Raw genomic sequence first — 22870 nt, forward strand, 5'->3', positions numbered from 1 at the left:
GCTCTTAATATCTCATTCTCAGTTCACATTGTTCATACTGTCCCTGCACCTGCCCCTTCGGTTTTGGTGTGTGTGACTTTGTCTCTTTCTTTCACATTTAGTTCATCTCCATGCACCTTTAGGGCTGTGCCCCACTGCTTTTTGTGCTATTTAATGCTCTGTCCCCATGCCTTCCCCTTATGACATTGTAGTATCTGAGGAGGGGTCAGTGCATGTACCTTTATCTTCCATTCTCTTTAATCTCTGTTTCCTCAGCCTCCCCTGCCCCCATCTCCTGCCTGTGTGTGTCTGCGTGGTGTCTGAGCATTTGTCAGGGTGGGGTCTGGCAGTCTAGGGAGCTTGTGTCTACTTGGTTATGTCTTTGTATATCTGTTCTGTTTGTATGATTTTTTTTCTTTCCCTTTTTGAAGTATTGGTTATGTGTGTACACATACACACATCTCTGTATGCTTGCCATCCTAACTGTTTTTAAGTACAATTGACCCTTGAACAATGTCTCTTCGTTGTTAGGGGCACAGACCTCCATTTGAAAAATCTTTGAGTCAACTTTGACTCTCCCAAATCTTAGATATTTGTCCCTTAATATTGTGAGGGCTTGGTTTTAGAACTCCTCCTCAGATACTAAAATCCTTGATACTCCAGTCCCTTCCTTATCCATGGGTTCTCATCCATGGATTCAACCAGACAACTTCTGCAAAATTTCCAAAATCAAAAGTAATAAAAAGCTCTTTGAATTTTTCCTTGTTCATCTGATGAGTCAAGATATACAAAGGACAGTACGTGCAGAGGATACCTTTCTCTGAATTAATCGAAATTCAGCCCTGTTCACTTGAGGCTTAACAAAAAGCAGTTCCCTGGTCTCCAATGCAAGCCTTATCCTGGCTTATTACTATTTTTTTAAATATATTTGTGTTGCTTATTTGTAAGATTATAAAAGTCACTAAAGCAACTAAAAATCTACAAAGTAAAGAAAGAAAAACATGTCTAAGTGGCTCGTCAGTTGTATGCTATTCAAGGGCCAGCTGTATACGGCTCATTGGCATGCTCTAGTTCAGCTGTTGTGTAGTCATTTGTGAATGCCCTAGATCACTCACTGTGTGTAGGCTGTGACTGTGTGAACCTGTGTCTGCCTGTTTGTGTATGTCTGAGTGTCTGACTGAATGTGAGGGTGTGTGTGTGTGTGTGTGTGTGTGTGTGTGTCTGTCTGTCTGTCTGTCTGTCTGTCTGTCTGTCTGTCTGTCCCTGGGTATTTGGGATCTAGGGTGCCGGTCCGTATCTGGATATGTGTCCATGTGTGTTTCCTTCTATTCTTAGATTTGTATGGTCCTCTTAGTAGGGTTCATGTGTACCCACAAGGGATCAGTTTTATTGTGTGTCTGTGTCCACATCTGTTCATGTCCATATCTATATCTATCTTGTGTGATTCAGGATCCATGTCTTTTTTGGTCCTGGCTGTCCATGTGTGTGTGAGACTATCCAGTTGGAGTGTATATTTGTATGTTTGTAAATGTCTTTGTATATAGGACTGCCCATGTCTATGTTTGTCTGTGACTGTGGCTCTGTGTCAGTCTGGATTTGACAGGGTTTTCTGTCTGTGTGGGTCTACCTGTGTCCACCTGCCTCACCTATTGCCTGCCTGACTGGGCTTGTCCCTGTCTGCCCATTTCTGTCTTGTCTCTTGGGCTGCCTCTATTTGCCTGCCTCCATTATTTATGAGAGTCTATATTGGTGGTTAGCAAACTAAAGTCCATGGACATTTTAAATATTTGGGGAGGGGGAAATCAAAAGAATAATTTTTTATAACTCATGAAAATTATTTGAAAGTCAAACTTAAGTGTCCATAACATTGTACTGAAAAACAGCCATGCTTACTTATTTACACTTTGTCTGTGGCTGTTTCACACTGCAATAGCAAAGTTGAGTAGTTGCAACAGAGACCATATGGTCTGCAAAGCCTAAGATATTTACTATCTAGCCTATACAGAAGAAGTTTGCTGACTCTTGATTTGTATTCTTATTCCCATGTGTCCTGTTCTTTGTTAATGCCACTGTCTGTGTATTTGTGTTTGCACAGATGTGTCTTAATATACTTGTAGGGAGGCACCTATCTTGTCTCCTTTTCTCTCCCACCTCTTCTCCTTCCCTCTCCCTCCCTCCTCCCTCTCCCCCTCACCCCTTCTCCCTCTCCCCACCCCTATTAGTTTTGCTGTTTCTGCCTCTTTTCCTAGTTTTCCTTTCTCCCTCCCTTATACTTCCTTCCTCCCTCCCCCATTCTCTCTGTGTTGTGGTCTCTGGCAGGTATTGTGCATTGAGAGCTCTTTCAAACTCTGTGTTGGGTATGTGTGTGTGTTCTCGGGAGCAAGCATCCATACCCAAAATCTCATTATCCTTCTCCAGTGGACTTCAGTGGGCGGGGCAACACTGGAGGGTAAGGTAGAGAGACCTAGGCTCCTGCCAGTGATTCTTCTAGAGAGTAGGAAGGGGTGATCCTCTGGATTGTGGGCCTGCCCATGTGAGTCTGCTGGACTCTTGGGTGACCAACAAAGGGAAGGCTGTAAAAGAGATATTTGGTCAGCAGTTCCTGATCTTTTTGTGTGGACTGGGTAGTCTGTTTTTCTACATTCCTTCATTAGACTTCTTCCTTGTTCCTTACCCCAACAAGCAACCCTGGACTGCTGAGCCCTCTCTTCCCATACTCTCCACCTTATGGCTCTCTCTTCAACTGTGTCAGTGATATTCACAGCCTCTAACAATTCACTTTATCCGTACTGTGAACCCTCCTTGTTTTGCATCATGCTGTCCAGGCCTCATGAGCTAGGGTTGAATCCTGAGCTGGGGCCACACAAAGGAACTGACCGATCTGCTGGCCAGGGACAGCTGTTTCCCAGCAGTGTTCCCAAAGAGTTAACTTGTACAGCCTCAGACTTTTCAGGCTATTAATCTATAGTACCGACTGGGCAATTTGCAGTTTTGGAAAGAAAATGACAAGGGAGGGCTGAGCTCTCCAAGTTGCTAAAGCCTCTGCTTGTGAGCATGTGCAAGGGTCACAGAGGGTTCCTCCCTACCTCTCGGGGTTTGGGAAGCAGACCATCTGTCCTTGGTCTGCTTGGGCCTTCTCTGGGTCACCTCACCTCACAACCATAGGTCCATGACATATGATCCACCCAGGTCCTGTTCACCCATATCCTGGGCCATTAGGCCTGTTAACTTTCTTGTGAGGCTTGTCTCCTTTCATCTCTCCTCCCTCTCTCATTCGCCTTGGCTTTTGTTTGAGGAAATGGAAAACTCACACAGGAATTGCTGGGCCTCATTTGCTTGAGATGCTGATCTGTTTTCTCTTTGGATGTCCTAGCAAATGGCCTGTTGCCCACTCATGCGAGCTGCTGCCCATCTTTGGGCAAGGGCTTGCTCTTCAGCTAGGCACGTGGTCTAAGCTACAGCTGTCCCAGCTGGGTTTCACCTCCTGGGCTATAGAGAGGCAGAGGGGTTGAGACACTTGGGTCCAATCTGCTGTCTTTTCATACTTTTTTCCCCACATGGAGACTGATTACAAAGTAATATATGGAATCTGATTTGCCCAGTAATCAAGTGCCTGTAGCTGTGGCCTCCTTATCCCCCGCTATGATTTTAATCTAGTCTCAAAAAGTCAGTGTAACAGGGAACAGAATCCCCTTCAGTGCTCCTTCTCTCTGCAGTCAGGATCAGCAGCTAGTTGTCTATGGAATGCAAGTTTAAGCAGAAAGGAGGAGCTCTGCTGTGCTGAGGCTGGACTGTAAGGCTTAGCAGTTTGAAGGCTGGTGCTACTGTTGGACAGAGCAAACCTGAGCAGACAACCACTCACCTTGTAACTTTTAGATCCAAGCACTGGAAAAGTAGAATAAAAATTTACTTCCCTCATTTTCAATTTCTATATAGATGTCTAATAGTCACTGAGTAAATTCTCTGGTTCAGAAATTAGCTTTGGTACAGTTATTCTGTGGGTTTTAAAGTTGTATCTTATTGTTTCCTCCATCAATCTTCCACGCTCTAGAGCCTTTTCTTTCTTTTAAGATGGTAGGAAATGACACAGATAGTTCTGTGGATGTCAGAACAATAATCCTACTGACACTCTAAGGTTCTTGTGCTGATCTTCATTTTGGGGGGATTGGGAATGCTCCCCAGAGAGTAGGAAGGAAATGACTTCCATTTAATGCCTCTCCTCTACATGCTTCCATTGGTCTTTGCCTGTGTTTGTCCTCTGCAAAGGCAAATTCTTCATTAATCCAGTGATAAAGTGACCACATAATGTACATTTCACTTTGCTTCCTCTCCCAGAATTCCTATTTCCAGAGTGTCTCCCTGACACATTTGGGACTCTTACGTGATCTTCATTTCTTTATTTCCTCCCTGTCTTTCATTTTGTTACCTCCTTTAGAAAATCATTTCAAAGTATCCTCTACTTTCTTAGCAAGGTTTTTCAAAGTCATTGTTAGGGCCTTCCTGGTGGCACAGGGGTTAAGACTCAGTGCTATCAAGCTATCTGCAGCCTCTGCAGCATGAGTTTAGTCCCCACCCAGGAGCTGGCCCACATGGTGCAGCAGACCTCTCCTGTCTCGCCTACTGCTCCCTTCAGCAGTGTATTTCAGTGGATCTGCCTGTTCTGCTCCCCACTCTGTCTCTGGTGAATCTTCTCACTCCCTACCTCTCTGGCCTACACCCCAGTTCTTGTATGCATAAATAAATAAATTTTGAAAAAAATAAGTTCATCATTCATTTTCTTGATTCTTTTTTTCCCCTTGTTCTCTTTTTAGGTCAACCTACTTTTCCTTGGCAGCAGCCACTTAGCCACATATGGAACACTTAGGATGATGACAGAATATCTTTGTCACTACAGAGTGTGGCAAGGGCAGGATTTCAGGCCATTTGTGCCTTTCCACACAGCGGCACATAGTAGGCATGTATGCTTGAGTCAGCATGTAATAAGTTGACTTCCCACTTGTACCTGTTTGGAGTTGTGAAAGGATGGCTGTATCTCAGGAGATTTTGCAGCAGAACACTGTAGGTGGGGGTGGAAAGTTGCCTTGGCCCGCTGTAAAAGACAGTGTAGAGTGCTTTAGTCTATTTAGAATAGACCACAGTGTTTGGAGAGGCCATCTACTTGTGGAGTGTTGGTAGAGGTTGGGCACAGTTTCTGCTCCAGGCCTCTTGTTAGGGGGAAAGACAGCAACTCCCCACATCACCAAGCGAGCATGAGAAAAAAACTGAATTGTCAGGTGATGGAGAGGAGCAGTGCAACTGGCTTCCATGTTCCTAAGCATAGTGACCCCCTTGCATCCCAGGACCTCTGGCAAGGCTAGGGCAGTGGGACAACCTACCTCATTTCATAGTCTCTGCTGAAGCCAAATATTCCCTCATCTTGATCTCTAGTTCTCAGTAAGTGAAAGAGTCAGGGGACTTTGAGAACATCCAAACCTAGCCCAGCTGTGGCAGTTGGTTTATTGCTTTCAGCTGGTACTTGAACCCAGGTCCTGGTCTTGGAGGCTTTCCCAGGTTTAATCCCCAGAGCTTTCTCTGCAGCTGTATGACACTGCGCTGACCCCGAATGAGGATAGGAAAATAGAACCAGTGCCAAGCCAGAGTCTCTTTTTCATTTGGAGTCTGGCTGTCTGCCCATGACCAGGGTTACATAATGGGAAACATAGCTGGGGCTCTGGAGAGCCCGCGTTTCACCAGGCTGCCCAGACCTTCGCATTCTGATGCTATATATCTTCCTAATTGTAGCTCGGATGCATTTATCACACTGTTGGATTGGAGTACTGTTAAAAAAAAAAATTCAGAAATTCCTGGACTCGCTGCTTTTCCATGGCTTGTCTTGTATAGTCTACAGAGCATGTTGGATAAGACTTGTGGGGAGCCCTCTGAGGTACTGTCACATAGGAAGACATAGGGATATGTGTGGAACATGCGGCAAGTTAATTTCCTCAGGGAGCCTACATGTGTTGACCCTGTAGACGAGATAAAATTTCTCAAATTAAAAAACAGCTAGTTTACTCACTCACATAGGGCAGCTCAGAAATCCAAGTCTAATCGGCACCCCTTCAAGGACTCTTAATACGTCTTCCCAAAAGGGCATTTTAGGAGGTCACTAAGTAATAGTCCATCAGCACTTCCCTGAAGGAAGTGGTGGTGACTGTGGGAAGCCCCTTTGCTACCCTGGCTCCTCACCCCGTCTCCTTGGCTCCGGGTTGGGGCGTCAGCACTGCAGCCTGGCACCAGGGGGTTCCTCTTCCTCCAAGGGCTGAGTATAGGGCACATGTGATCTCTCCCATGGCAGGAGCTTTGGTCCCCTCCCCACTCCTCCCACAGGACTCTTTGTGAGAGGAAGGGGTGTTGGCCTAAGGCTCCAGTCTGACCCCAGCAGGGTAAGGCAGCTGACCCCAGGGAGAGTACTTTCCAGCTCTGGGCTGAGGTTATTTGGGTCCAGTGTGTGCTAAACTAAGAAGACGTGTTGGAGTGGTTACAGCTAAAAATTTAGAGAGGCAGGAACCGTGAGAATCCGCACCAGGGAGGCCACGGAGGGCTCTACTCATGCCGTGGAGATGTCGAGGTCCCCTGGGGGGCTGCCCTTTCCCAAACACACAGTGCTGATGGGTTTAACACACCACAGTGATGTGACAGAAGCTGTACATATGAACGTAACTTGGGAGAACTGAAATTAAGGAAGACACTGACTAGATAGAGATTATGGGGAAATATAGTAGAGGTGCTTCAATATTTGAGAGACCCTGGATGGGGTTACCATGACCTGAGGGTGGTCATAGAACTTTAGCTGCACTGCTTGGGACACAGAGAAGTTTATATTCTTGGGATAGTGCAGGGTGACTGGGCTGCAGCACTTGATTGGCCCTATTGGACAGCATTAATTTAATTTAGACACTCCCAGGGGCCCTAGTTGACTTGCTCATATAAACTAGAAAGGCAGAAGGAATCTTCTTTAGTTGTCACCTAATAAACAGCTGCTAATCACACAAGAGGGTGTCTTGCTGCCTATGTCTTAACTCAGATAACAGTGATCCCTGACACCTTTGTATCCTCTGCTCTGTGGTGGCATTTGGAAGATACACTAACATTCCTAAATCTCCAAGAGAACTTAGTAGATTCCCCCCATCTGCAGCCCACCCGCAGGTCCTTTTGAGCTGCCTAGCACTAAGGAACCAGACAGAACCAGATCTTCAGCCCACTGAAGACTATCAGTAAGACACCGTGACTCAACCTAGGGACTTACTAAACTATATTAAGGTCTAATATTGTTCTTTTTTTTTTTTTAATATATAATAGTTTATTTTTACATCATTCTGTGCAATTTTTTCATCTCAGTTGTAATCTCCCTGGGCTTCCCATCACCAATGATAATGTTCTTTAAACTCTACCTGACTTGTTGGATTCATGTCCATTTCTGCTCATCTTAGGTGCTCACCTTTTATAGTTTTTTTCCAGTGGGGTGATGAGTCTTCCAGGGCTGCAGTGGTTATATGTTGGTCCATGTGGGGCCTAAAGCATGATAATGGTTCATAGGCAAGAAAGTTTTAAAAAGAGGATATTGTATCTCTTAAGAGCATTCCTCTTGTTACAGGCTTTTGTCTTTCACTTGTGTGTCTGTAGTCTGTGGGTGTTCTTTGGTTCTGCTTCCTTGTGCCTAGTTTTTGTGCCATCTTGGCTGTATTTCAGAGCTCTTCACCCCAGGAACCAAAAGACCCAACTTGTTTCCCATCTGTACTACTCCTCTGATCTTCCATAGCTCTGAAACACAATGCAGTGCTTCTTCTCACTCAACTCTTTCCGGGTTTGTTCTGCAGCTGTGGAGTTTGAATGTTAGTGTTTAAACAAGCTGGTATTACACAGGAAATGGCCACCTCCACAGGCCCCTGCAGGCTTGTAACATGGGGTCATTGTACTTGATATTAATCACCAGTCAGCCTGTTCCCCCAGTAAAAATATGAAAGGGTGTGTGAGGGCTCAGTCTTCCTTAGACTTGACAGAAGGATGTCCTGAGCCCTTGTCAGGCCTTCGCACTTACTCTTTCTGGATTGTCTCCCTCCCTCATCCCACCTCAATACAGCTTGCAGCGAAGTTCCCACCTGACCTCCTCCCTAAAAAGCTGGCTGATCGCCTTTCTTCCTAAGTTCTCGGAAGGAGCTAGAATGCTGTGGTACAATTAGCTTCACATACCTCACACTTTAATCTTTCAGAGCATGTTGTAGTTGAGTAACATCTTTTACGAGAAAATGCCAAAATTGTAGAACTACAGAAACCCACTGGTCTGAGACTGGGTTTTCTCAGTTTCTTGCACTGAAGCGGCTTATCTAATGCTGTTTGCAGAACTAACCCTTTGACTGAAGGGTTAATCTGATTCCCCGAGTCAATATCCCCCCAACAACCAGCCAAGAGTGTGTGTTGGTTCATTTCTGTGAAATGTGTTTCCCCAGTCACCTGGGCTGGCCTGGGCTGCATTGTATCGGCCAGCAGCTGCACTACACTCAAACTGACAGCTACATTAAACCTTGGAATTCTGAGGCAATAAAAAGTAAATTAACTCTTATTTTTTTCCTTTCCTGCTGGAGTAAGTGAATGCATGTCTGTGGGGGGAAGTGAGTGAGCCTTGGTCCTGAGTGCATACCTCCAGCTAGCCAGTGCTGGTCTGTCCCAAGTCAGGATCTGGAGTTCAGACTCGAGCCAGGGGTCTGCTTTCCTGGTGTGTGGTGTGTTCTGTGGGGTTGGGCCACTGGGTCACCCTGCAACTGCTGATCCCTGCTCACTAATCACATCACAGCTGCTGAGAGGCTCCCTTGCCACCATGCTGAGAGCCATAAACGGACTCATTGGACACAGTTTCATATTCTCTGACTGCTTTGTGTCTGCTTGGTGAAGAGTGTACCCTAATTTTAGTAGACTCTGGAAGCTTCCCCCAAACATGTGTTGAGACTAGAACAAGCCAAAGGGATTTTCCCAAGCCTATAGCACTCTGGAGGGTGCATTTAGGGCCAGAGGTGATTTGAGACTGTCCAAGCATTTCCAGAAGATTGTGAACTGTCTGAAACCCCTTTGCCACCCACGATTAGATGTTGGAATCCTTAGATCCCAAAGGTTGCTGTGGGTGAAGTTTGAGTGGGCTCTCCTTGCTGGATAGGAAAGTAGGGCAGAAAACTCAATTAAGCTACTCAGACAGGAAACCCTGTATTCACCCACAGAACTGACCTCTCAGCCCAGAGGCCTGGTGGGGGTAAGCCGAGGTGATAGTGCCTGGGTTTCATGAAATACCTCATCTTTTTGCAAATATTTACATTTTTGAATTCAGGTATCTCACCTAGTTGTTTTTTTTTTTTTTAAAGTATCTCTTTCTTTTAGCAGTAGTTTCTTTATACCCCCACCTCTCTCATTCCCTGTAGAAATTCACTGTGTAGCCCATGAGTACCTAGTTGTGTTTGTTGCTCAGTGAGAGATGATGAAATGTGAGGTAAGCATGGGAAACTCTTCCTGAGATAACCAGGAGACAGCAGCTACTTAGAAGCAGAGTTCAAACACAAAAGACTGGTCTGAACAGATCAGAAGTGACCTTTCAGGCATTTTTTTTTAATACTCCCATGGTTCTGCTCAGCCTGGCTTGACCATTGGGCCACTTAATTTTTCTGAGTTGGGAACTCAGGACATTTCCTATGTCCTTTGGCACCAGCTACCGTTTTATAGTCAACACTGGGATAGGAACTCTCATTCACTTCATTTTTGCAGTCAGTTTTAGATTTTGGCACAAGGTAGGTGGTAATGGGCAAAAGGCAGATGTGGGTAGGGGTGCCTAGTAGTGGCCAGCAATCTCTGGGAGGAGTCATTTTTGGTTTATCTGAGCCTTAGGGGACAGGAGAGCATGATAATGAGAACCACATGGTACCACATATTTCTTCCTCTTGGATCCAAGATGGTAGGGGTGGGAGGATGAGAGAGGGGTGTGGGGCCTCCCACTGTGGCAGCCGTGGGTAGTTTTCTGCCGCCTCTCCCTGGCTGGGGATGCTGCTGCCCACGGCCCCCCTCCCTAGCCCCCAACAACGTCCTGCAACAGCCTTGACCTGCCCAGCACCAACCAAGGCCCCCAAGCCAAGAATTCAGCTGGGAGACTTTTCACCTTCTTCCTTCTCACTGTCGTCTTTCCTGTTTATTTTCCAAATTGCTGCTCTGCAGCCGAGCAATGCCTGTTGGCCAGAGCTCATCAGCGCTGTGGGATCAGACTCAGGCAGTGGGCTCAAGTGGCCAGCAGGGCACTGGGGGAGGAAGCGGGGAGCTGGAAGAGCCTCCCTGCGCGTCTCCCATGGGCAGCGCTAACCTCAGAGGCGGCCCTGAGCAGCCCTATCACATCCGGTGCTTGTCTCTGCAGCCGGGACTGGAGGATAAACTATCAGAGCTGTGGGGCAGTGCATCATTCCTCTTATTATTTTCTTCTCTGCAGATGGGGTCGTGGAAAGTTCAGTTCCTTTTAACCCTCAAAGTTCTGTTTATTCTACAGCTGGTAGCCTGAATGCTGCGTTTCCCATTACATCACAAAGGGGCTCAGGCAGATCTCTGCACAGAAACGTGTTGCAACTGTTTATTTTTTTCCATATTTAAACATTTCTGACAGCCAAACCCAGCCGAGCCAAAAGATGGAGCTTTGTGAATGAGTCTCGTTGTCTGTGTCTGTGCAGATAGAGGCTTTAGAAAACTCCCATCCCTTTGTCCCTCCAATGATTCTTCCCCAATACGTGCTTTTCCCTGGGCAAAGCCTGTGAAGTGAGTTACTTCTGTCATACACGTGTGTTGATTATGTGCCGTTGTGTGATTAATGGGACTGTGTTCCGCCTGGTTCCCAGGACACTCTTGAAAACAAGATGTTTCATTTCATTGCCTTTTCCTAGTGCAGTGATTACAGTAAATAAACCAGTGCAGCCTTCTTTCACCTGGATGCAGTCAGGGAGTCCCCATACTTCTCCCACTTCCCACCCCGGCGTCACGTTCAGTAGCGTGTCCTTTGAATGCCTACTTTTCTGCCATCTCCTAGAGGTCCCTAGTCTCCAGGAGAAACAAATTGCTGAGGTCTGAGACTCCTCCCTAACAGATTTGGCTCATGCGCAGTAACTCTCTGGGAAGATTCCAGGATATAGCTCATTCGTATAGCTCTCTGCTGCTTTCCTCTTGCAGCTCCACCTCTTGAACCTAGTTTTAAGCTTTTCTGTGTATTTCTCTTGTGCATCTTACTCCTTTTGGAGTACAACTTCTCAGCCATTTGGGTAATGCCTGTTCCATACACCCTAGTTAGGTGGTCTTCCGGAGAAAAAGCCAGAATGTGTAGACTTGGCAGGCCCTGGAGCTGACCCCAGTTTGGCTAGTTGAGCTGCGTCCTAGGAAGGCAAAAAGAAAATTATCATGCTCTTTAACACCCACCAAAGTGTGATCTGAACCAGAATCTTTTTACAATTCTGTCTTGGAGTTTGAAGTGGGGAGAACTAGACTTTGTATTCTCAAGCTTTCTTCTTAGCTTCAGTCACAATCTGGTGATATGTAATCATCTGGTTCAGCCATCTTGATTTACCCAGGAATGAGGTGTTTCTGGAAAAGTGGGGCTTTCAGTGCTAAAACTGGAACAGTCCCAGACAAACCAGAATGGTTGGTCACCCACAGCCTTCCACAGCTGAGGGGATCGAGTGGGAAGTGGGGTGGTAAAGATAGCACTGAGCTTTACCTTCCTGGGATGATCTTGGCAGGCCAGGAATGAGGTTTTTGTTGGGGGAGCGTTTGGTTTTTTGTTTTCCTGCTTATATATAGGAGAGTTCTAATGCATTGTTGGGGTGTGGGAAGGGGACACCTCTCTGGTGGTAGTGTGATGGTCCCTCTGGCTATGTGGGTGGAAGGGCAGTTGGTACTCCATTGCTATCTGTGTGGCATGTACTTGATTGGATGAGAGTTGGGGAATTCTGAGAGATGCCTTAGGCCCTGTTTGTCTAGTGTTTGAGTAAGTGACTCAGGCACACTGCCTGGAAGGGTGACAGGACCTGCATTAGGCAACTGATTCTCTAAATTCCTTTTCCTCTCTGGCTAGGATTAAAAACTCCTCCTAATCAATTTCAGAACCATCAAAGCAAAGATGAACAAGCAAGCACCACCAGGTTGCTGCCATAGGGGTAATTTTGTATCTTAGTTTTTGGGGTAAGATCTCTGGCAGATTACCAGCCATAGACAATATTTATCTGTAAAAGTATCTTCCTGCTTTAGAAAACTGTAACTGGTACTTCTTTAGAGCCACTCTTCTTTTCTTACCTTATTTCTCACAGGGTTGCTGTGGATGTGTGGTCAATGCTGGCTGATTTCTGTAACATATTGACTGCCGTGAATCAGTCTGAGGTGCCACTGTACAAGGATCCGGATGATGACCTCACCCTTCTTATCCTGGAAGAAGATCGGCTTCTCTCGGGCTTTGTCCCCTTGCTGGCAGCCCCTCAGGACCCCTGCTACGTGGAGAAAACCTCGGATAAGGTCAGCCCCAGGCCAAACATCCCTCCCCTTTCACCCCTCCTCTTAATTCTCCAGACTTTTTTATTCTTGGGAAGTTTTCTGTGCAAACGGAACATGATTAAGTCATTGAGAAGGGTGTTAAGGGAAAATATCGACCTTTTAGCCGCTGACATCCAGCTCTGTGTCCTGAAAAAAAAAAGCCTCTCAACTTCCTTTGGTGTGTGTGTGTGCTCGCTGGCATGTTGTATATACGATCATTTCCTCACTTGTTTAAATAGTGCAGCTTGTGTTGGCAGTGCTCTCACTCAACTCCAAATGGTTTGCATCATGCTTAAAGCACCCTCCTCCTCCCCCCCCACAACCTCTCCCTGTACCTCCTTCCCCCCAGCCACAAAACTCTGCTCTAGGAAAACAGCCAGAGCTTTTTCCCTTCTCTTAAGGAGGAGAGTGATAAATAGGTGACTGGAGAGATGCAGACACCATGTGTTAACTTACAAAAAAAGCTTTTAGGAATATGGAGCATTCCTCGCTGCCTGGTTTCTATTTTTCTTTTCTAAGGATGTATTTTAACCTGAACTTTTTCTTGACTGTGTGTTTATAGAAAACAAAACCCATTGCCTGTTGTCCTGGTGGGGACTGTGAAACTCTTAGTCTCTGCTTAACATTTGGCTCTTTGGCCAGGTTAGGAAAGTAGGGCTGACCCTTCTGCTTCAATTCATACTCCAGGCTGGGGAAGTAGCACCCACAGACATTGGGAGCAGACTCGCCTGTGCTGAACCAGGCATCCCTGTGACTGACCTTTCTGCAGAGTTTTTAGCATCACATTTCCTAGGAAGAGGCCTTTGGGGAAGAGTCTGCAATGGCTCCTCAGGAGGAATTTTTTTGACCTAGATAAAGTATATAGGGAGATATAGGTAGATTTTTTTTTTTAAGTCATATAGTAAAGAACTAAATTCCAAACACTGAAACTAGGACATATTTTATATTTGATATAGAAATTTTACGACTTTAAAATGTATATTATGGATAAACAAAATGAAGAAAAAACTAGCCTTCTATTCCCTCTATTCAGACTTAATTTTTGTTAGTCATACATACTAATGTTTAACCTATAACTTCTAGAATATATACACACATACTTCAAAAAAAATACTGGGGTCATATTATGCATACTATTTATTATCTGCTTTTTTCACTTAAATTATTTTTGATGATTAGTCACATGGAATCATTTTTGATGACTGCTTAATATTGTTCTATGTGCTGTGATTTCTTTAGTCTTTGCTTTACTGATCCAAGAGTAGGCCAATTTTTACACTATTATAAACAGTGAAGTGTTTCCTCATAGCAGAATCTTTGCATGTATTTCCTTTAGTTGGCTGTTGGACTATCCTGAAGCAGAAAGAGAAGAAACTTAAGTTTCAGGCTTCCTAAAACCTATCTTCTCATCAACCCTTCCAGCTGCAGTGTCAGTGTGTCATATGTACATCCACACAATACAGTATATGATTTGGCCAGAGAAGAACACAGAGCTAGCAGTTCATGCTTTTAACCTGTAGTGATGATTCATAGGTGCCCAGGGCACTTACTGCTCATTGAAACTGTGGTAGAGCTCCCTTTCAAGGGCCGTGAAATGGGTATGTTACACATACTATTTCCAAACTGAGTTCTGAAATTTCTATCCCCTAACCCTGCTTTTTCTTCTCTTCCCCAAAGTTTGTTTTTTTTTTTCAGTCTTCCCATATTGGCAGTTGACATATTTTACTTTGGATTGCCCATTCAAAATCTTGGTGCTTCTCTCTTGTTCCCTCACACCTCCATTTGTAGTCCATCAGTAGATTGTTTTTTGCCTTCAAAATAAATATAGGTACAATTGCTTACCTCTGTACCTTAATTAGAGTCACTGAAATGCCTTCTAGCTGGTTTCTCTAGTTCCTCCCTCCTCCCCTCCTACTCTGCAGTCTATTTTCAACATCGCAACTGGAATTGTCTTTTTTTTTTTTAAAGATTTATTTATTTATTCACATAGAACTGGGGTACAGGCCAGAGATGCGGAGTGTGAGAGGATTCACCAGAGGCAGAGAGGGGAGCAGAACAGGCAGATCTACGAAGCACACTGCTAAGGGGAGCAGCGGGAAGGTCAGGAGAGGTCTGCCACGCCATGTGGATCTCCTCCGGGGCAGGCGGAGATCGAACTCATTAGGAAGTGGCTTAAGCTTCTTTGTGCTGTGCTTTAACCCGCTGCGCCACCAGGGAGGGCCCTGGAATTGTCTTTTTAAAACATCAATAAGATGACATGCCTTTCCGTTCAAAACCTTTAATGGCTGCTCTTCTCACTTGGAGTAAAAGCCAAAGTTGTAACAATAACCTCCAATACCTTCAGTAATCTGATGCCACCTCTACACACGTATATACACACTTCTGCACGTCTGACTTAGTACCTGCTGCTCTTCTCCTACCACTATATTTTATTTACTGCAGCATCCTTGCTGTTCCACAAACACTTATGCCTAAGGGTCTTTGCACTTGCTTTCCCCTTAACCTGGAACACCCTGAACCAAAATAGCTGTGTGGCTCTTTTACTTCCTTCTAAATGTCACTTTGTTAGAGAGGTCTTCTCTGACTACCCTGACGTTTTATAAAGTGGTGTCTGCCTTTCTTTCCATTTTACTCTGCTATTTTCTCCATAACAGGAAAAAATAACATACTTCGATTACCTAGCATTTATCAGTTGCTGTACTAGATACTTCCCTGCAGTACCTCATTAAGTTCTTACAGTAATCCTATCAACAAAATATTAGTAAAATACTTGGTTTTATAAAAGAGATGATTGAGACTCGAAAGAAGAGTGAAGAATGATGATAGACCCATCTGGGTCATCTCTGTGGCTGACCTAGATTAGTATGGATGTGTCAGAGGGAATCTTTAGGAACTCTTGACCTTTTAGAAATCTCAAAAAGACATTTTCTTCAGGTTCTAGTATTCACTATTAAGAAATGTAAAATATCCTGAGGACTCCCCATAGCAGCAACATGAGCAATTTTGTTGCTGTTTGGTATTAGTCACATGTCCTATCCAGTCTTGAGGTTCATTCAGCAGGTATATGCTGAGAATATCTGTATCACTCTGCCCTGCAAATTCAGCACGCAAGATCCAGACTTGTATTCTCCTAGTTTGGGAGATAGTTTGTGGCATATATAAAAATGTGAGAAACAACATAAGTCATTTTGAACTTATAACAAGGAGGAGTTTTGAAATTTTATTGGACTGGATCCGCATCTGCACAGAGGCATTGTGAAGGATCACTAATTTAGCATTGATGTATCATTGTATTTCCCGCACACTTTCTAAGAACTGTAATTTTATAGGTTCTTCATTGATAGGTGAAAAGAAGTGTTTTTATGATCATTTAAGTTAGATAAGCAATGTTAAATAAAACAATTACTGCAAGACTTATTGGAGCATTTAATGTGTATATATTGTGAGAAGGTTAGCCTTTGCAATCTTTCCCAAACTTAAGTCACCCTTGATCTTTTTGATTTACTGAATGTCTTGAAGAATTAGTATTCTTTCTAAGATAAACAAACCACAGTAGAAATTCCAGGTATGGGGCAAGCAAGAGGAGAGAAAACAGATTGCCATTGGAATTGTCCAGAAGTGAGATTAGAAAACACAGATGAGGATTAAAGTAGTAGAGTGGAGCTAACTGCATTTGAAGAGGGAAAATCACAGATGTTGAAACCAATTAGAGCCAACCAGGGGAAAGAATGTGGCTATTAAGTACCTAAATTCAGAGGTTAAGTAGTTTATCTGAGGTCTTGTAGCTGGTAAGGAAGTACAGGATTAGAACCCTTGTCTGTATGACTTTAAAACTCATGTTCAGTTGAATGATTTGCTGTCTACTTTGCTCCAAAATAATATATAGACTGGAGGGGTAGTTAGGAGTTTAAATGAAAGAAAATAAAGGCCAGATATCTATCATTGTAAAATCTAAATATTGGATATACTGAGTTCATTATTGTATTTTGCTTTTGTAAATGTTTGAAATTTTCCATAATAATGGTTTATAATAAGTAGCTATCCTGAAAACAGAGCAAATAAAATTCATTTTTTTCTGCCACATTGGTTTTTAAGTGATTATTGAAAGTGATTACTTGAAAAATAATCAAACCATAATAATAGTGATAAATTTAAGCTCTTGTAGTTATATTCCAGCTACCACGATAAACTCTTTACATGTATTTTCTCACTAAAACTACAACAGCCCTTTAGGCATACTTGGATAAATGATGAAAAGAAAGTTGTTATATAATGTGCTTTAGTCAGTAGCAGAAAGTTTAATTATCGCCTTCAAAATATACTAGTGATTATATATCCATAGGTGATATTAAATAAGGATCTATCGAGTGATAGACCCTATCTTTTCTTAGGCTCCAGAGCTCTAGTTATTTAATGTATACCACAGCATTAATGTCACACATAGATAGAAGCAGTCCTCATTCTAACTCCTCCATGTAGATTAACCTGTGGTCTTTGTCTTCTTCCCCATATTGTCTGACCAAAGACCAAAGTGAAGAAACTTTTCAACAAATTATTGTGGGACCTCTCTTTGGTTTGACTAGAAATATGTGTCAAATTATAAGGTCATATTATAAATCTTATTTTATATCCCATTTATTTTTGCTTTGTATCTGAATTTAGGGTCCCAGAAAATTACTAATTAAAAATGCCTTGTTGCAGTTAAATATGAGACTTAAAATTGTCTAATTTTTGGATCTACTGGCTTGTCTGCTTGTTTATTTGTTAAATGACATTTCTTCAAGTTTGTTGTGCTTATAATTACTAACAGTATGTTTTATTTATTTTTTTAAAGATTATTTATTTATGCATATAAGAACTAGGGTATAGGCCAGAAGTGCAGGGGTGAGAGGATTTACCAGAGACAGAGTGAGAAGCAGAGCAGGCAGACCTACTGAAATACACTGCTGAGGGGAGCAGCGGGCAGGTCAGGAGAGGTCTGCCACGCCGTGTGGGTCAGGGTCACCTCCCCAGCTGGGGATTGAACTCGTGCTGCAGTGGCTGCGACAGCTTCATAGTGCTTCACTTTAATCCATTGTGCCACCAGGGAGGGCCCAAAAGTATGTTTTAAATGAAAAATATACTTGTTTTATATTTTTTATATATCTTTGTGAAGATGGGTGGACGGACGGACGGATGGACGGACGGACGGACAGATGAATATCTTTGTTGTTTGTCTAGAAAATAATTTAAGTGCCTGCTGACTGTGATTAATTTGTTGAAAAACATGCTTGATGCTCTCTTCTCAAAATCTCAACATCAAGTATAAAAAAAATTGATTACTAGTGTCCCATATTTAAGATGTGGAAATTAGAACTGATTATAATATGTACTTCCTTTTTACACAATTCCATTATGTTTCTAAATTTATAGTAATTATTTATAATTGATTTTATTTTATTTTCAATACTCACCTTCAGTTTTCATGTGACTTTCCCATTCTTACATTATGTCTTCATTTTTTATTCAAATGCAAAACGGAGGAATTTTCTTTCCAGCAAAGATGACGTGGTTACTTAACAAAGTAACTTTTTAAAAACACAACAATAATACATAGTCATGCAAAAAAATCAAACAATTCCTGCACCTAATGAATTTTTAAAATATGCAGATCTAGATCTATATTTGGACCAGAAAAGTTTTTATATGATAAATCTTGGACTGCTCATATTCTGTTCTATTTGCTTTTCATTAATTTCTATTCTCCTAATATATTAGGTCTCCATACTTTGTCCTTAATATCTCTTGTTATCATTTTAATCCCTTTTTGCTCTGACTCTATTCTCAGATGACTTTTCTGTGTAATTAATTCATTTTTAAGAATATTTATTTATTTGTTTGTTTATTTATACAAGAACTGGGATACAGGCCAGAGGTGTGGGGGGGTGTGAGGATTTACCAGAGACAGAGTGGGGAGCAGAACAGGCAAATTGATTGAAATGAACCACTGAAGGGAGCAGCAGGCAGGTGAGGAGAGGTCTGCCGCATCGTGTGGGTCAGCTCCTTGGCCAGGGATTGAACTCAAGTTGCAGTGCCAGAGAGCCCTGACTCATATTTTTTATACTGCTGCTTCTACTTTTCACTGCTTGTAATTCAGCCTTTTAATATACCTTTGCATTGCTTGGGCTCATATTATTTCCCTATCTTATTCTGTAATCCTTACGTTTTTGTCTTTTATTTAAGTCCCTCTTACCTCTTTGTTCTGTATATAGCAGAGCTATATACCTAGAGTTAGTGTCCTGTGTCCAGTCACTCTTTCATGTAAATAATATGGCAATTTCTCATCAGCTTCCTGGAGCCATGGCCTACCATATCAAGAGGAAATTCCACCTTCTGACTTCACGTCCCATTTAGTATGGTAGTATAATTTGGGCCTCTCTGAACTCCTGATTATGAGAGGTACTGATTTGTAGTTGTGAAGAAGTTTTCAGGTGGTATTCTGCATCTACCACATGTTCTCACCCTTTATGGTAAGCAGAATAATGGTGCCTCAAAGGAGTTTCACATCTCAATCCCCAAATCCAACAAGTGTAGTAACTTACAAGGCAGTAGGCTTTTGCAGAGGAGACTGAAAGAAGATCTTGAGATGGAAGCTGATTCTGGTTTATCCAGATGGGTTTAATGTCATAAGTATCCTTCAGAAAGCCCCAGTGGTACCACTCTTATCATATTTTCTCTCTACCCCTTCTTCCCTCTCTCTCTGGTAACCACCATATTTTTCAAAGTCTTAAGAATTGTGGTTTGTTTGTTTGTTTATGTTTTGCTAGTTTGTTTTCTTTGGTTATTTATGTTCCACAAATGAGCGAAACATTTGTTTTATTTCACTTCATATAATCACTTCAGTGTTCATCCATAATACTGCAAAAGGTCTGATTTCATATTTTAAACAGTTAAGTAATATTCCATTAATTTTCTTTATCCAGTTATCTGTGAATTGAGAATGAATTAGGTTGGAAATTTTTTTTAATTGAAGTTTTCTTTGCAATTTTCTTTTTAATTTTTTTACTTTATAAACATAATTTTTTTTTTTTTTTACATCATTCTTCGTTTTGTTCATTTTTCCAGCTCAATTGTAATCCCCATGGGCCTCCGATAACCAGTTTACCCATGTGCCATCACCACAGTCCAGTGCACTCTTCCCACCCCGGTTGCGATCCCACTCCCCATCTTACCCCCATAAAATGTCTCTGGTTTATAGTTGTTCATTGTTTTCATTTTTACTCTATTACATTTGTTAGTCTCTCCTTTTTTTTTTCCCCGATCCCTTATGCTCCTGATATAGTGAAACCATCCGATATTTTTCTTTCACTTTTTGGGTTATTCACTAGTATGATCCCTTCCAGGTCCATCCATGTTGCTGCAAAAGGCACAAGTTTATCTTTTTGATTGCTGAGTAATATTCCATTGTGAATATGTACCACATCTTCTTAATCCAGTCATCTACTTTTGGGCATTTGGGTTGATTCCACATTTTCCCTATTGTAAGCAGAGCAGCAATAAACATGGGTGTGCAGGTGCCCTTTAGGTTACAAATTTAGGTTGATTTCATGATTGAAAAGAACTGGGCTGTAGACCAGAGGTTGGGGGTGGGTGGTTGTGAGAGGATTTACCAGAGACAGAATGGGGAGCAGAACAGGAAAATTTACTGAAATACATTGGGAATTGAACTCAGGCCAAAGCAGTGATAGAACTGAGATTTAACTAGGCTACCAGGGTGGCTACTGGATTATTTTCTTAATTTCTTTTTGCTCTAATCATTATTTGCATATAAAAATACAAGCTTTTTTTAGATTGATTTTTGTATCCTGCTGCTTGTCCATTTTCATTTACTACTTCCAGTAGGTTTGTTTGTTTTTTTTTTTTGGTAGTCTTAAAGCTTTTCTATGAATATAATCATGTCAGCTGCTAGTCCTCGCTCCTTTTATGTCCTTTTGTTTGTTTTTACCCATGGAGTTAGTTTTCCCTTCTTACACCTCCCTTTCTACCTTTCTGTAGAAAAATCATTTCTAGTCAAATACTTAGAAATGAATTATGAACTATGTTTTTTATTTTGCTTGTTTAATTGCACAAGTGCTTGATATGGATGGATATAGTTAAACTTAGTAAAAGTTACTAGTGTTTTTGGAAATTCTTCTAGTTTATTTTTTATTTTTTAAAGATGTATTTATTTATGCATACAGAACTGGGGTACAGGCCAGAGGTGTAGGGGAGGTGAGAGGATTCACCATAGTCACAGTAGGGAGCAGAAGGCAGCTCTATGAAGTACACTGCTGAGGGGAGCAGCAGGCGAGACCAGAGAGGTCAGTCAAGCCATGTGGATCACCTCTGGGGTGGGGATTGAACTTGCATCCAACCCGGCTACAGCCGGCTTCTCAGTGCTGTGCTTTAACTGCTGCACCTCCAGGGAGGGCCCATTTCTCGTGGTTTATGTCTAGAAAAGTTCAGATGGAGTATGAGGAGGACCTCACTTTGCAGGAAATACCTTGATGACCACTTTGTTTAATGATTCATTTAACCATAGTGATTCTGGCTCTGAACTAACCATTTATGTTATGTTTTTCTCTCTGCTTACCTCATTGTTATCTCACTTTTTTGGTGTTCTGTCTCACCTCTTTACTAATTGTTTATAAATTTATAGAATTATAAATTACCACTTTGATTTACTCTAGACTGTCCTTTAAGGTCCTGTTAGTTGTTGCCTAATTTACAAATCTGATTCCCTACATGGGCCCCATTAATTTGGTTATCCTTACATAAGCCCATGCTACAAATAGGTCAGTGAGTAGGTTTCTTTTTATTCTAGGATTATAATTATTACAACTGAATCTATGAGCCCCACCCCAAGAGTAATAATTAGTGAGAAGGAGGGGAGACACAAAAATTGGATTTCTAATAAATTTCCAGATGATACTGTTTATAAGGGTTCCACAGTTTGAGAATCACTGTTTTTAGGAATTTGGTGACTACTCGTGTTACAGGTATCAAGGAAAAATTTTGGCCTACATAAAAATAATAAAACAATAATGCAAGATTATTAAAAATTCTATCTTTAGTTTGGGCTTGTAACACTCATTACCTTGAGTGTTCATATACCTTGCCTCCAAGTTGCCAAACAGCTTTCCAGAGAAAATATGCATTCAGGATGCTATCAATGTATTTTTCTTGATTATGTTTGAGAAGTCACATGTTGGGGTTCCTTTCCCATGAACAACTGAATTTTAGTGAGTGTTTATCATATACAAGGCACTGATAATGCTTTGTATTATCTCATTAAATTTCGCAAAAAGCCCTGTGTGAATCTCATGTATAGGAAGGACTTGCCCAGAATGACACATAAGTGAAATAAATGCAAAGAAGTAATAGAGTGATTGAACAAACTATGGTTAGAACTTCTAGTTCTTCTCTCAGCTTTGACAGTTCTTTTATTTTTCCTGCGAGTTTGATTTCTCATGTGTTGCTTGGAAACTATTAAGCTGGTTAAGGGAGATTATCTCATCTCCCATAATAGTTTTAAGGAGGAACAAAGAAATAGAAGTTCTCATAGTAGGGTAATGGATGCTCAGATTGAATTTATCTTCTTCTTTCGCTCCGGCTTAGATGTTCTTCTCATCTTCGGATTCCCTGGTTGTAGGGCACTAGAGCTTCTAGAATATGAGACTTTGGAGAGAGAACTTGATTTGGAGAAACACACCCTTGAGAGTGCTATACTATTAGAACAGTGGTTGAATATATGCATAGAATGACCTACATTGTTGTAAAAGTATAACTAAGGATAAAAAGTCTCCAGAATAGATGTAGTGCAACTTCTAAGGATCAGAGAACCGACAATGTCCTAGAATCCAAACTTTGCATACAGGGTTGCTTCGAGATGAACAGTGACCCAGAGTTAGCTGATGAAGATAAATGATGTATAAAAACCTAAAGGTCAGTGATGTAAGCATGTCTGTGTGGGTGTGTGTATCTATCTACAGTATAAGGCTGGTACTCTAATGATGTAATATTGTTCAGTGTCATTTCATATAACATTAATGAAAGAAAAACAATCTTGGCTGATACTGAACGAAAGCAGTGTTATTCAAAGATCTAATTTATAATAGTTACATATCATTTCACATAGAATCATGGTTTCCAAGTACATAACAATGACAACTTTAAGTGAGGACTGACTTTATTTAAAAACAGTCTTTAACTCAAGACTTAATTCTTGATGGTTGCCATGGGTATTATGGTGTTAAAAATCACTTTACTCTGGCAGTGTGAGAATCCATACACCCAGGTC

General features: G+C 42.1%; 1 protein-coding gene across 1 annotated transcript in view; it reads left to right on the forward strand.

The window, feature by feature from the left end:
- Nucleotides 1–22870, forward strand: part of SMG6 (SMG6 nonsense mediated mRNA decay factor) — a 207773-nt gene that overhangs the window by 99063 nt on the left and 85840 nt on the right. Inside the window, exon 13 of the mRNA XM_004684788.2 lies at nt 12333–12534. Coding sequence (XP_004684845.1) covers nt 12333–12534 — 202 coding nt within the window. The remainder of the gene's footprint in view (nt 1–12332; nt 12535–22870) is intronic.

Source organism: Condylura cristata, unplaced genomic scaffold, assembly GCF_000260355.1.
Source record: "Condylura cristata isolate star-nosed mole 26May11 unplaced genomic scaffold, ConCri1.0 scaffold00017, whole genome shotgun sequence".
Classification (NCBI taxonomy): Eukaryota; Metazoa; Chordata; class Mammalia; order Eulipotyphla; family Talpidae; genus Condylura; species Condylura cristata.